Source organism: Quercus robur, chromosome 8 (genome assembly GCF_932294415.1).
Source record: "Quercus robur chromosome 8, dhQueRobu3.1, whole genome shotgun sequence".
In the NCBI taxonomy this organism is placed as follows: Eukaryota; Viridiplantae; Streptophyta; class Magnoliopsida; order Fagales; family Fagaceae; genus Quercus; species Quercus robur.
Window position 1 is genome coordinate 33,607,395 of NC_065541.1, and position 16,191 is coordinate 33,623,585.

General features: G+C 33.0%; 1 protein-coding gene and 1 long non-coding RNA gene across 2 annotated transcripts in view; one reads left to right on the forward strand and one right to left on the reverse strand.

The window, feature by feature from the left end:
* Nucleotides 1–15,463, forward strand: part of LOC126695272 (uncharacterized) — a 34,559-nt gene extending 19,096 nt beyond the window's left edge. The window contains exon 2 of the long non-coding RNA XR_007646006.1: nt 15,303–15,463. This is a non-coding gene — a long non-coding RNA (uncharacterized LOC126695272). The remainder of the gene's footprint in view (nt 1–15,302) is intronic.
* On the reverse strand, nt 13,542–15,540 carry LOC126695269 (1-aminocyclopropane-1-carboxylate oxidase 1-like). Its single transcript, XM_050391949.1, has 4 exons — nt 15,323–15,540; nt 14,989–15,215; nt 14,269–14,602; nt 13,542–14,093 (listed from the first exon to the last, which is right to left on the reverse strand). The coding sequence occupies exons 1-4, from the start codon at nt 15,425–15,427 to the stop codon at nt 13,800–13,802; spliced, it is 960 nt and encodes a 319-aa protein (XP_050247906.1). The 5' UTR covers nt 15,428–15,540; the 3' UTR covers nt 13,542–13,799.
* Nucleotides 15,541–16,191: the final 651 nt, after the last annotated feature.

Below are 16,191 nucleotides of genomic sequence, written 5' to 3' on the forward strand. Positions count from 1 at the left end.
AAACCAAACATATGGCTTTCCACCTAAAAGAAAGAAAAACGTATAACAAAGATATATGATAGAAGACAATGTTGTAATTAATGCTGGATGTGAAAACTTACAATAATAGTCTTATCGATGGAAATTCGGGTTAACATGATATCTTCAAAAGGAAAAGTCTTGTGCCACATAAAGTGGCACAAAAAAAGCCACAACTCGCCCATGTGATGAGTTGTGGTTGGTGGAAGGGTGGTGGTGGCTTTCCACCTAAAAGAAAGAAAAACAAATAACAAAGATTTATGATAGAAGACGATGTTGTAATTAATGCTGGATGTGAAAACGTACAATAATAGTCATATCGATGGAGATTCGGGTTAACATAATATCTTCAAAAGGAAAAGTCTTGTGCCACATAAAGTCGCACAAAAAAAGCCACAAATCGCCCATGTGGTGAGTTGTGGTTGGTGGAAGGGTGTCCCACCACCACCTCTCCACCAACCACAACTCGCCACATGGGCGAGTTGTGGCTTTTTCTGTGCCACTTTATGTGGCACTAAAAGGACTCATCTTCAAAATTGCGTTTTGTGTTTTACTTGTTATATTATAAAATCCTCAATTTGTACTATTTTTTCCACCCAAAAAGAAAAACTGTTATTATTTGAGGATAGTCATTTGTTTTTCCATGACACAAAGTCAAAACACACGTTTAAAGGAGTTTGAATTTCAATAATACGTGAGTTCCAATTAGTTTAATTAGTAAAATTTCTTATTATTGAATAAAAGATTTAGGTTTGAATCTCGTTTACATCAAAAAATTAATTGGTATCTTAAGCCTAATAATTAAAAGTCATAAAACAAATGTTATAAATTAAAATTCAATCTTATCTATCAAAAAAAGAATTTAGTAGTTCAATTTCATCGTCAACAGTTGATACACTGAATTAATGGAGATTATGGCATGAATGATAATCTTTATTATTAAGAATAAAATGTGTTGTAATAGAATAACTAAACATATTCATACATTTAGTTGTAAGTTGTAATATTAGAATAAAACTTGAAATTCATATTTAGGAAATATCTTACTTATTATACAATTATATTTCTTAAAAAGTAATATTTTTCAAATTTGAGAAAGATGTTATTTTTGTATGATTTTTAATTTTTATTATTGTTATGTGCATATGGAAATTTTGTATATTTGAAAATATATAAATTAAAAAAATTACTACAACATTTTTAAAGAGGAATAATTATTTATCATTTTAAAGAATAGGAATAACTATCACTACATTACAGTGTCCATTACAGTCTACCAAATATGCCCTTAGTAATATCAATTCCGTGCATCATCGAGTGACCTCAAAATTTATGAGCAACATGTGATCTCCATGTGGTGGGTTGGACATTTCGTTTCAAATCTCTTTTTAGGCCTTGTAACTGCTCTCTCTCTCTCTCTCTCTCTCCACTACTTATGATTCGTTTCATTGGAAATTATAATGCGGAGAACATGATATGTGAATTGCCTCACAACAATCATCATTAAATTGTTAATTCTATTGATCTGTAAGTTTGTGACACATATTGTTGATTAGAAAACTGAGCTGATATATATGTTCAATAGTTTCAAACACTTGACAGTAAAATGGCAAATCTTAAATTCAAAATCAAAACTTGAGCCAAAATCTTTGTAACTCAACTGATTGATACCTCTTAATGTTTCCAATAAAGACATCAAAAGTTCAAATTCCTTCTCTCTCGTTGTAACCAAAAAAAAAAAAAAAAAAATTCAAACATAACATAAACATATTTGTGTTAACAAGAGCAAAAATTTGTATGTCTACCGCATGCTTAGTGTTGTAATAGCAGAAGCTCTAATATTAATTTGATGTGAGAAAAAACTTTCAAATAGTACTCCCACACAATTGATTATGAAACTATTATGGGTTTTAGGAAAATCTTCATAACAAATAATGAACAAAAAAAACTCACAACTAAAATAGACACAATTACACACACAAAATAACATCAAAGATTTACATGGTTTAGCCTTTAGCCTATGTCTACTAACAACAATGTGAAAAAAACATTCACTAACAAATATTTTTTTTAAAAAAATACAAAGGTGATGTAGAGACATTCCGCACTCCACTAAAACCCAAAAGCCCAATACGTATACAATTCTTTCTCACAAAGACCAAAGAACAAAAGGCTCTTCCACAAACTAATTGTGGCACACAATGTTAGAGATCCATTAATCAAACCAACTGCGATTGCTGCAACACCACACATAAGGATCTCTCCATTTACTAAAATGCTAGCTATTGCACTCACACTCAAACCCAAACAAAGCCGGCTAGGTCAAAACAAAAGCTGTAATTCGTTCGCTTCAATCTCAGCAAAGCAAAAGAAATAGAACCGACCTATAGTGATGCTAGATAACGACCATGTTTGTCATGAAATTTGATGGAATGACTATATAGATAATGGCATCATACATTAAGGATAATATTGAAAAAAATTCAAACTTCAAAAACCAAATTAACAGTAACCTAAAACACTGATAGACAAAATGTAATTTATTTTTCCTCATATTATATATAAAAACAAAAATAAAATAAAATAAAATTCAACTACAAACTTAGTTGCAACAATAGGAACAATGGCGAAGCCACTTGAGGACTAAGGGGTTCCTTGGCCCCCCCAAAATTTTTGAAAAAAAACAATTGGAAATATCCTAAATAATTTGAAAATTTTAAATAACCTTACCATTTTGGCCCCCATTCTTGCTAATATACATATATATTTAAGAAAGTCTAAAAATGAACATAATTTTCATTTAAATAAAATACAATCTATAAATACATATGTCAACAAATTACAATAATCAAACATTTAGCATCTTTAAAATGAACACATAGGTATTTTAACAATTACCTCAATAAATAAAAGGGAAAAAATTCTAATTTTCATTCCAACACATTTAGAGCTTAGTTGTACATAGCAATAGAAAAATTGAATAGTCAAAAACATTGTTGATGTACCACACCACCAAGTCCCCCACGTAATTGAACTTATATAATTTTTTTATTTTTATATATAATATAATATATAAAAAAGTGAAACAATATTTTACAATTAATGTGATCCTAAAAATTGGGGAAAACTCGTATATGATTGAGTCCTCATTAGTTTAAGATGTAATGTGTTTTTCTTCTTCTTAATGAAAGTTGTTATTTTCTTATAAAATATATATATATATATATATATTTTTTTTAAAAAAAAAAGTGATCCTAAAGATATATTACAGATCATTGCATGTGCACGTTTATGGTGCTCTCCAAAAACTAAAAGTAAATCTTCAATCCAATGCACTAAACATTTGAAACGAAATAGGCAATGTGACAGTATCAACTTGTAATGTCTCAAATCTCACCTAGAAAATGAGGCAATGTGATTGTTGTTGTTGTTGTTGCTGCCTCGTTCTTTGTTGTTGACATGTTGTCCCAACTAGAGAATAAGGCAAAGTGACTTTTTTGTCACTAGCGATAATTCTACATGGAAAACCTTAAACATGTTTATATTGAATCCCGCTCCTCTCCTTTCGGCTTCTCCATCTTGTGTCGGGAACATTCCATTATAAGAAAAAGTATTTTATATCAAATGATACTATGTCATTTGTTTCAAAATTCAATAAACGAGAGATATGTATGCAAAAATAACTTCCTAGTAACATATGTCTTTCATTTGTTAGTGAATTAGTTATTTTTTACTGGCATGTCTTACACTTATTAGGTTTTGAATATCTTCTCCCATTATGGATCATATTTGGTCTACAACCCCCCACCCTTCTTTTTAATTCACTAGAGAATAAGGCAAAGTGACTTTTTTGTCACCAGCGATAATTCTATGTGGAAAACCTTAAACATGTTTATATTGAATCCCACTCCTCTCCTTTCGGCTTCTCCATCTTGGGTCGGGACCACTCCATTATAAGAAAAAGTATTTTATATCAAATCAATAAATAAGAGACATGTGTGCAAAAATAACTTTTTACTAACATATGTCTTTCATTTATTAGTGGATTAGTTATTTTTTACTGACATGTCTTACACTTATTGGATTTTGATACCGTTAACATGGTATCATTTGATATCAAATATCTTCTCCCATTATAGATCATATTTGGTTTGCAACCCCCCCCCCCTCCTTTTTAATTCAATTTTTGCAATAGGAGTGAAGATTTGAATTCTTGCTATTTCCAATTGAGTTAAGGGTCTTTATATGTTTTGAATGTCAACCTTAAATGTTCTTCGCAAAAGAGAGAAAAAAAAAAAAAAAAGGTAGTGCTAAAGATTACATTTAGCTGGAAGTTACGTTATCTTCTTTCCTTCTTATGACTATGTTACATTTGGAAAAGTTATGATTTCTTTACCCATGAAAAAAAAAATTATATATATATATATATATATAGAGAGAGAGAGAGAGAGAGAGAGAGAGAGAGAGAGAGAGAGAGAGATGGGTTCAAGTTACACTTGGTGTAACTTCACAAGAGTTACACCTTTTATGAACCATTAATTACTATTAGATCTAGGGTCAAAAAACACTCATAGTAATGTCATTATTACTCCCTAGAAATTAGTGATTTAGGCATTAACTCTTATTATTATTATTAAAGAAAAAAAAAATCATAGCATTAACTCTCTTTTTTTTTTTTTCTTCCATATCATCATCTTCTTCTTTCGTATTTCTTTTTCCAAATCAATACATATGTTACTTTGCCGTTTAAGCTCACTAACGGAGCTCATGTGAAACTAGATCGCCAAAGCTAGACGCCCAAACCAATGGAGAGAGAGAAAAATTTGGATTCAACGGTGATACAGAGAGAGGTTGAGCTCACCGGACTTTTGCTCCCACAACTGCTCGTTGTTCCTGCCGTTGATCTCACCATCCTTGGCTTCCACCGATGTTTCATGGTTTCCTACGATAACTAATAAATAAATAGGCACAATCTAGACCGTTGATTGGAATCAGTGATAAATTGTACTCCTCCATTTAGAATTGCTCTTGACCTCCATATATGTTCCTGTTGTTGTTGTTAAAGATTCTTCATGAAGCCTTGAAATTGAACCCCTCTCTATCTCTTGTAAAAGGTCACCAATCACACTAACAAGTAACCAAAATCTCTCTGTATATTTATATAATTTTTGTTGTTTGTTTTCACTTAGATTTGATCCATTCATCCCTTTAATTGATCGTGTTTACTGTTCAGTCACTTTAGTGTTTTCCAATTGGTTATACATAGATCAAAACATTAGAATTACAATTTCCATTTATTAGGCTTTTGTAGGTATGGTTTTTGTGTGTACACTACATATATCAGTTGCGATTAAAAAACCACAAATCGCAGCCAAGGACAGCAATATCGGCAGCGGGAAAGACCAGAGCAATTGGACAACGAAGTCCGGTGAGCCGTAGCCTTTCTCTCCTCTCAGCCTTTCTCTATCAGTTAATGCTGTGATTTTTTTTTCTTTAATAATAAGAGTTAATGCCTAAATCACTAATTTCTAGGGAGTAATAATGACATTACTATGAGTGTTTTTTGACTCTTTGATCTAATAGTAATCAATGGTTCATAAAAGGTGTAACTTGAACCCATCTCATATATATATACATATATATATAATAAAATAATACCCATAAAAATAAAATAAAATAAAAAGAGAGAGACTATGTTAATGTTAATCAATCCTTCTTTCTTTTGTTTTTGTTTTAGCAAAAACACCGTTTTAGTCTTTACATTTTGGGGTCACAGGCAATTTGATCTCTACATTTTAGTAGTGGTCAACTTAGTCTCTGTTATTTTCAAGTTACAATCAATTTGGTCCTTACCGTTAACTCACTAACAGAAAATGTCACGTGGCAAATAGTTGTATTGTTGGCACACACATGAAGAACATAATAATATAAAATTAAATATTTAAAAAGCCACCTAAGCATTTGAATGAAAACCAATAACAAAAATTTAAAAACACAAGAATTAAAAAAAAAAAAATTCATAGCTTTTCAAAAAAAATAAAAAAAATCATCAAGCTCATCAAACAAACTTCTTGTCACTTGTGTTCTTCTATTGTTCTTGGCTGGCAAAAATGGCCCACTACCACTGTGGGACCCAATAATTCGTGGGCCAATCCCATTTATTCATTGGGGCCCAAGGCCCGAGCCGAGAAGGGTTATAGCCCAGGATCGTTAATACAAGTACAAAATAGCCTTGGGACACAGCTGAGGACGATTCAGTCCTCGGCATGTCCGAGATCTCATAAGAAGAAAGGGCAAAAATGGTACAAAAACAACTTGGGAAAAAATCTAAAATATCTGCGCCAATAGAAAAGGGTATGCTGGAAAGTATGACGACCAGGGAAATCTGCCCTTACTGCAATTCAATACTCTGCACCTGACAGAGCCATACTCTCCAGCTTTTACAACCACCCCCAACCACTCTGGGTATGGGCTGATGGGACAAGTATCAGTCTTGGAATGTCGATCTTACATGTGGACGAAGGATAAAAAACACAGGCTAGTATAAAAGGAAAAGGGAACAATCCAGACAGGGGGCTGGGAAAAATGGCCAAAAACCAGAGCCTCCCAGCCCGCCTCCAGGAGAAAGACTCCTAGGGCGAAAATGGCTTAGCCATGTATAAACACCACGAAAAGACTCGCCGCCTGGTGACTAAGGCCTAGCATTTCAAACCCACGCTCTACAAATGATATTGTTTGGGCCTTTTTACGTGCGAGCCCAACACTGTTACGGGTCGTTACGAATCTTGTCCTTACAAGCAAAAATGGCCCACTACCACTATTTAGCAAAAAAATTAGCAATTTACCACTGTTTTGAAAATACGCAGGGATCTACCACTTTTTTGAAATTTGAGTTCCAAAAACTCAAGTTCTTTGAAAAATATACTCAGAAAAATTTTGAAAATTTTTCCATGATACTTGAGTTTCATAAACTCGCGTACCATAGAAAACTTGATTTCACCAAACTCGAGTATCCAAAAAGTGGTAGATTCTTATATATTTCCCAAATAGTGATAGATTGCAACATAATTTGCGAAAATGTGCTATTCGGCTATTTTTGCCGGCGAAAATGAGCTTCTAGTGCTCTTCTTGGATGGTAAAAATAGGTTCTTCCATATACATTAAAATCAAAACATGTATCTCCTTTGTTCCATGTTTTCTCACCAATCAAACAAATTTTTTTTTTTTTTTCCATACAACTAAGATCCATTGCAACCCAAATCTAACTCAATAGCCCATATGGCAAACCCAGAACCGTCGCAACCTAGATCCACTAGTAGGTCTATAGCAATGCTCATGGGTCTAGATTTGATTATGGTGGTGCTCGTGGCTCCACTGCCACTATTGCTTAAAGAGAGAAATTTGCACAGATGAGAGAAACCAAAAACGAGCAGTTTAACCATTTCTTGGTGCAAATAGGCATCAGCTATAGCAGATCGGTCAGTCTCAACAGTAAAAGCTTCACCTCAGCCACATTGAATCTGACACAAAGATGAATAGATTGACTACTTATTATTCTCAAAATCGATGCTAGTTTTGGTTAATGTTTTGTTCGATGGGGCTGAGGTTTTTCTTTTTATTCATTTTGGAGCTTGTCATTTGTCATTGATGGTTAAACTTACAATTAAATACAGGAGAAGGGTGCCCAAGAGCTTATAAACACATGGTTAAACTTATACTTAATTCATGTGAGACACTAGGATCATAACATTCTCTTCGCCATCGAGGTTCTCTGTTTGAATTTTGTTTGTTAATTTCTCGAACTTTTCAAATGAACAAGCAAATTGCTACTGGAGGTGTGTTTGGTACTTTGGTTGCTTACAAATTATTACAGATTTTCTCCACAAACATTGTTGATGTGTTTGGTTCCTAGAAAAAGTAAAGAAATTGTGATCTTGATATTAAAATTTTTTCTTTTCAAAATTCATATTTCAGATTTTTAAAAAAATATATAAATGCTAATGTTGGATTTTTTTAAATAGCCATTAAATTTTTTTTCCTTTTTTAGATCTTACGCAAGCTACTATGTGTCAAGCATACACACCGTTTACCATGTAAGCATTTTTCGTTAATGAGTTAACTGTAGGAACTGAATCGATTGCAAGTTAAAAATAACAAGAAGAAAATTAACTGCTATCAAAATATAGAAACCAAATTAACTATGATATCAAAATGTAAGGACTAAATTGACATATTTCACCTTTTGTTCTTTATATTTTGGACGAGGGAGAAGGTCAATAGGAGTTGAAGCTGGTGAATCAATAAGGACTCGTCCGAACTACCTTAAAATGAGCCCACAATCAGTAAAGTAGATTAGGACATTGATGGTATGAAGTTCAAAGGATTCTGGATCAAGCCCAAGTTCTGGTTATTTGTCGGTAGTTACTAATTACAAGCCCGTGTTGATCCAAATTCCCATATACACTTTTTAAACTTTTCTTTTTCCTTTAAAAATAATTTTGGGTTCAAGTAATACCATGGGCGGAGTTATGATTTTTTTTATGTTTTTTTTTTTTTTTGGGGGGGGGGGGGGTGGGGGGACGTATACATATATAAACTTTTATGTTTTGATACTAGAGTAAGTCATAATTTATAATTTATAAATATATTGTATATAAAACTATCAACTTTGACGTATGTATATTTACTAAATAATATTTTTTTAACTTCAATGAGTATGTAAAAGTTGTCTAATTTGATATTAAACATGTACAAAAAACACATTTGAGAAACAAAAACTACCTTGCCTATATAACTATTAGGCTAATTGTCAAATTCTATTATTTTTTAAGAGTATCATTGGACTAATTTAAATATTATTTGAGGTTTTTTTTTATTTTATTTATTTTTTTAACATATAAGGTTATCCAAACCGAGGGACGGAGCCACTCATTGGCTTTGGGGCAATGCACCCCTCCCCCCGCCCGGCACCCCACAAAAAAACATTTGGTTAAAAAAATATTAGTATATTTGTAGTACTAATTTTAGCAATTTTTATTCTATAAAATTACACTTTACCTCATTTAACAATACCATTGATTCCTTTAAGAATAATGCTATGGTCACATACTTTTCTAGAAAAAATTTACAAATTATTGAGGTAATAAATTTTTATTGGTTCACATCTGGGCCCACCATTTATATAGCTTTTTTACTTATCAATAACCACTTACTACATTAGCTATTTGTAAAAAAAATTGTAATTTTAGCATTTTCCTCATTTTAAAGCCATAATTTTTTTTTTAATTTTTTATAGATCTAGAATCTAAAACAAAATATACAAGCCCCAAAAAATTAGCCCAACAACAAAAATTGTCAATAGCAAAGCTAAAAAAAATTAAGCCCAAGAAATCAATTTCACCCAAAATAATTTTGTCATTACCTAGTAGCAGACGCATGTATTAAAAAAAATAAAAATAAAAACACCTCGGCGACTAAGCAACAACATAGCTGCGAGACACAACTAGCATAGCCACCTCCCTTGACTCTAAGTCCTGGCTTCATCTCTGTCCAGACCTCTTCGAGTATCTAAATATTCCCTTGAACATGCGCAATCATACATACCAAGTTATTATAGAAAGGAATCCCTTGAAAGTGGTCCCAAAATGCTGGCAAGAGGTTTTAAACCCAAAATCTTATAGATGTCATGAGATGTTATTAAAAGAATTATTTAACTTAACTTTGTACCTTGAAAGGAAACTTACTGCAAATTTAGTTTAGAATCAATAATAGATTATTTTCATGATTTAAAATAACTTCAAATTCAGTTATGATAAATGAATGATTTAAAATTTATTAAGAAACAAATATTTAGTGCATGTTATTAGGTAAAATACAATAACTTATTCTGAGATTTAGGCTGCGTTTGTTTCGGTAGTAAAAGGAATCCGGAAAATATTTTACACCACGGGGCGTGTTTGGGAACGGTCGGAAAATTCAGTTAAACAGAAAATGATTTCCGTTGACCGTAAAATATCAAGCCTTTCGGTGTAAAATCAATTCCACTTATATTTTACCTTCAAACTAATTACACCCATTTTCAACCTACTTGAACCGAGAGAGAGAGAGAGAGAGAGAGAGAGAGAGAGAGAGAGAGAGAGAGAGAGAGAGAGAGAGAGAGATGCAGCGTAGGCGTGTAGAAATAGAATCTGTAACACACAATTACTACAACTCTTCCACGAAACCTAAGTTCCACAAAAATACTAGGCTAGTAGGCAAAATAATAGAGAAAATATCTCTAACAAACTTTTATTAATCAACGCATAACATCAATAATCAACCCCTTTATAAAGAGTATTTATAAGAATAGAATTTCTTCTACTCCTTTTAGGAAAAAAATAATAATAAACCTACTTCTACTTGAGAAAGGAAAAACAATTTAACTAGGAAAAGAAAAATAATTAAAATCCTAATTCAACTAGAAAAAGGAAAACAACATAAAATATTAAAATATTTTATTATTCCTTAACCAATCTGCATCAGAGAGAGAGAGAGAGAGAGAGAAATAGCGAGAAGAGATCACACCAGAAGCTGAAGCGTTGATCGTGCCGCCTGAAGCACCGCCGAGATCGTGACCCAAAGCTCACCGTCGTTCTCGTTTTAGACCCAAAGGTCATCAACACTGCCGAGATTGCGACCCAAAGCTCACCGCCATTCTCATTCTCAGCCCAAAGCTCATCGGCACCGCCGAGATCGCAAACCAATGCTCACCGCCATTCTCGTTCTCGACCCAAAGCTCATTGGCGCCACCGTTCTCGTTCTTGTTCTTGACCGCCTAAAGCACCACCATTCTCTTTCCCTCAATTTGTCACTCTTTCTCCCTCCGATCTCACTCTTTCTTCCTCTTACTCAATGTTATTATTTTGATTTTTGGTTGGATTAAGTGTATATTTTGAAATTTTTTGTAATAAAATTTGTTTGGATGTTGAGAAAATGACTAAGAAAATGTGAAAAATTTGTAGGAAAATAGCATTTTTAGAATGTTACCAAACATCGAAAATCGTTTTCCGGACTATTTTCCATTGCACAACCAAACACCCGAATTTCATTTTCCTTACAGGAATTCGCTTTCCCCTGCATTCATTTTACACTTGGAATTCGATTTACATTGAACCAAATGCAACCTTAGGGTATTGCCAAGAACATCCAAAACTTATTAGAAATAATCAATTTGGTCCTAAACACAAATGGTCACATCGTTTGCACTCTTCAGACAATTTAATTCATTTATTTTTTTCCCTTTCTTTTCATCGACATCACACCTCTCTCTCTTGTTTCTTTTCTTTTTCGTCTATTCTCAACCGATTCTCTCTTTATCTTTCTATTTTCTTTTCCTTTGTCTGGCCAAATCTTAGCCTTCAGGGATCTTCTTTCTCCCATTTCTTCTTCCCTCATCTTTTCATTTTGTCAATGGAAATCCTATGGCGGTGGGTTAGCAATTTTCGATGGGATAAGTGAATTTGGGTTTGATCGACATGGCTATTAGATGTTTGATTTTTAACCTGGTGGCTTTAGGCCATTCGGGTTTTCTTGGGTTTCATTGAGAAGTCAATGAGGTTTTTCCATTGGGTTTTCTTGGCAACCAAACACTAACTAAAGGAGTCTAAAGAGCAAACGACACTTTATATTGCTTGTCCTTTTGATTTGTGTGGCTTTTACTTTTGATTTTCTTGGCTACTAAACACAAAATGGAGAAGACTTATGTAACTTTTTCTTTTGATTTTCTTGGCTACCAAACACAAAATTATTAATATTTAAAAAAAAAAATTATTTTAAGAGAAAAAACTATGAAAATTGTTAGTGTGGTGTTGATGAAACAAGGAATGTTGTGGTGTTAATGCAATTGACTTTGTAGTCTTCCTGCAGAAATCACAGTACATACCTTTGCACTTTGGAAAAGAGTGCACAAACAGAGTATAATGCCGTTCATGTTTATGGACCAGATTGGTAACTTTTAAGAAGTTTTGGATGTGCTTGGTGTTATCCCAAAACTCAGAGTATTTTTTTTTTTTTTGAGACAAAAAACTCAAAGTATTTCATTGAATTTTACCGTATGTTGTTTCATTAACGCTATGTTTGGAAGTTTGGAGGGGAGGAGAGTAGTAGGGAAGAGAGTAGAAGAGAATGATTATCCTTCACTTTGTTTTGATGTTTTTAAAATTAAGTAAAGGAGAAAGGAATAATTACTCTTTTCATAGTTTGTAATTTTGTTAATATAGTAAAGGTAAATTTGGTAATTCATTTGGTCAAGCATTTCTATGCTCTACTCTCCTTTCAAATCTCTCCAATTTAAGAGAATTAAAAATAAGGGGATAGAAATAGTTAGAACCTTTCCAAATCCCTCAAAATTCCTCCCCCTCCTCCCTTATAAAGCATCCAAATAAGTAATTTAACTTATTCTTCTTCCCTCTACTTTACTCCCCCTCCATCCAAACAAGCTATTAGATTTTGTTAACATTGAATGTATTCTAGTTTGAATAAAGTTTAGTTACAAAATTAATTGTAACCTTAAACTACAACCTTACACAATATCTTTTTATTGGAGGTGAATTTTGACAAATCCACTATTAGATTACATTTTCTTCTTATATCATCCATACTTGCAAAATTTCTAAAAAATTAATGATCAATAGCTATACCATTAATAAATTATTTAAATTGTAAGTTTTTATAGTTTAAAATTATGCATAAAATATATAAGTTTACAATCTCACAAACACTAGCTTCGTCAAGTCTTTTTCGTTTTATTCTATCACTTCTGTCAAAAAAAGTCTTTGTGGTTTTATATGACTTGTTCATTCGGTCTTAAAAGAACTCTATTTTTTTTTTTTCTTTTTGGTGTGGAAAGTATACCTCAATAGTTTTTAATTAAAAAGCAAAGTATCTTTCCACCTAGCATGTATTTGGATGCATAGAGAGAAAAAGGGAAAAAAAGTGTTTTTGCTTATTTGGTATGTTAAAGAAAAAGAAAGAGAAAGTAATAAATAAGTTATAAAAGGACACAATTGTAATTTGACTAATTTTGGAAAAACAGGCAAGTAATGCATTTATACCTCTATTTTCCATCCAACTATGTTACCAAACACTCTACATCTAATTATATCTCATATTTAATTGCAATTACGCCTCACACACCACCAACAGTTAAGGGGCCATTTAGCAGCAGTGTTTAAATATTATTGTTTAGTTTTCAGTATTGTAGAAATACGTATTTGAATGTTATAAAAATACATGTCAAAAGTATTATTGTTGTTTAAACATTGAAAACTATTATTTAAACAATAATGTCAAACAACTCCTAATTCTCTTGAGTAACACACTAAAAACAGTGAATTTGAAATACAAAACACCTAACATTGACTTCCCTAGAGAAGTGAACTACAATTTAGTTTGTTTCTGAAGGGAATCATCAAATTTTTTTCGTCGTGATCCATCCATCACCACATGAGAGAGAGAGAGAGAGAGAGAGAGAGAGAGAGAGAGAGTAACAAACAATAAAACATCATTCTCATTAAATAATATTAGGTGGTGGTAATTTCGGTTGCTTTCTACAAATAACAAATAGAGACCCTCCCAAGTAATTGGCTTTTTAAATAGCTCATCAAATGTATAAATTATATAGTATCTACTTAAAGCTTGTAGGAGTGTCACACGGCCTTAGCCTTAGCACTTAACAGACAACACACTTTATTATTCTAGTAATTTTTTTTTGGACAATTTAGTCTTGTAATTAAAATGTGGTATTAAGCTGTTGCAATTGGACCCACATTAACATTAGATTCTATGGCTTTCATGGCTTCAAATCTGGGCTCCTTGGCCTGGAACTTGAGGCCGGTATACAACTTCATGTAGTCTTCAAACACAAATTTTGGGTACAAATTGTTGTTCTCATCTGCCTCTTTCTCCACCAGTGTTGGTGCTGGATATATAACAGCATCACCCCCAGGGTTGTAGAATGAAGCTATTGACATTCTGTTTCCATTTGTTTGGGCTATCACTCTGTGCATCACACTCTTGTACTTCCCATTGGTGATGACCTATATTTATATTTATATACATATAGCATCATATATAGTCGTTAGATATATCTCCAAAATTTTGTCGATAGATGATAAAGAATTTTAAACTGAATTCTCTCTTATTTTTATTTTTAGATGCAAGACATGTAATATATATATATATATATATATACATATATAGATTAGAGTATACCTCAATTTGGTCACCAAGGTTAATAACAATGGAGTGGCGCATAGGGGGCACGTCTATCCACTGATCATCTTTGAGTAGCTGGAGACCACTGACCTTGTCATCCTGGAAGAGTAGGATGATCCCACCAGCATCTGTGTGGGCACGAAGACCCTTTATAAGGTCTGGCTTTGGACATGGAGGGTAGTTGCTAACCTTGGTGCCAAAATTTGGACCCTTTGATCCATGGAATGCCTTTTTCAGGTAACCTTTCTCTAGTCCAAGATTCTCACATAACAGGTCTAGGAGTTCCTCTGCTAATTTTTCCAACTTTAATGCAAATTCCTTCATCACCTTCCTGTTGTAATTATAATTAATTATGAGATAGAGAGCCTTTTGTGTAAAAAAAAAAAAAAAAAGGATGCCTTTTATTTAAATTGGGAGTTTGTTTTAAAAGTACTTCTAGTATCATTCGGAATATTCTGAAGGAAATAATAAAAATGAATCATATAGTAGCATAAACCGTTGGGAGTACAAAATGTAGCTAGCAGCTAGCTAGTACTTATATGGGACCATTATCTCAACAATATGTTTATTGGGGAACAAATGACACAGATTAAAATTTTGGTAGTAAAAATAGTAAATGAAGCCACTAGACTAGTCTATATAAATATATATGTGTGTGCTACAGTAAGTAATAAGTATATATGGTTGATGTACAAAAAGCATGCTTAAATGAATTACCTGTATTCATCTTGGAGATCTGGGATCTCAGATATATTGGATTGAGGAAGATGGCGCAAAAAGAAGGTGCTCTCCCAATCCAAGTCACTGACCTCAGTCTGAACACCCTCTAAACCTTTGGTTGCCACAAGTTCCTTGAACCTTTGCTCCATACACTTCTGGTAGTGCTCCTTTGTCAATCTCTCCACGGTGTCCATTAGTTCATGGGATATGCCATGATTTATTAACTACAATTTTGAGACAAAGAAACACACAAAATTGTTAGACCCATATATGGAAACAATGTGAACAACATAAATAATGGTACAACTTAGGTTCAAGATATGGTATCTACCTCGAAGAAGCCCCAGTTTTCACAGGCATCTTTGATTGTCTCCATGGTTGCTCCTCTCTCCTCACCATTTAGTTTCTCCAAGTTGATCACTGGGAAGTTCTCCATCTCTCTCTCTCTCTCTCTCTTTGTGACGGAAGGAAAGAAGCAAAGCTAAAAGCTGTGTAGGAAGCAAAGAAGCAAAGCTAAAAGCTGTGTGTTTGGAATTGGATGGTGTAGTGCCAGTTGGGTGGTCTGCTATTTATAGAGGTTAAAGGAACAACTGTGAAGTGGAGGGCTGGTTTGTTTGTGTTTTGATATTAAAAGGTGACTAAATTAATAATAATAAAATGGGTTAAAAAAGACAAGTCAAAGACAGATAGTTAGTGGAAATTAGAGCCTTGCCTTGTTGAATCCGTCTCTACTCTTTGGTCCTTTGTCTTACCTATGCCAGAAATTACAATGTCATTGCGGTGGACAGGTGAAACGGTTTATTATTCCGTTAAATTTCATCTATTTAAAATTATTGAGTTAAAAAAATTTTTTAAATAGAAATTGATTACTGGCTCAATAATTTTAAACAAGTGAGTCTTTTAGTAGAACAGTACACAAGTGACATGGTCCACCAAATGATTATATAATTTTTTCTGCTATACTGTGGGGTTGGATCTAACTTGGTGAAAAATTATATAGTCTTCATGATGAACCACGTCACTTGTTCACCATTCTACTAAAAGATTCTAACTTGTTTAAAATTGCTAAGTCGGTAATTAGTTTCTGTTTTAAATTTTTTTTACTCAACAATTTTAAACAGTTGTAAATCTTTTAATAGAAAGGTGGATCACGTCACTTGTCCACGAGTATCTTATCCTTTCTCCAACTGGCTGATTCCT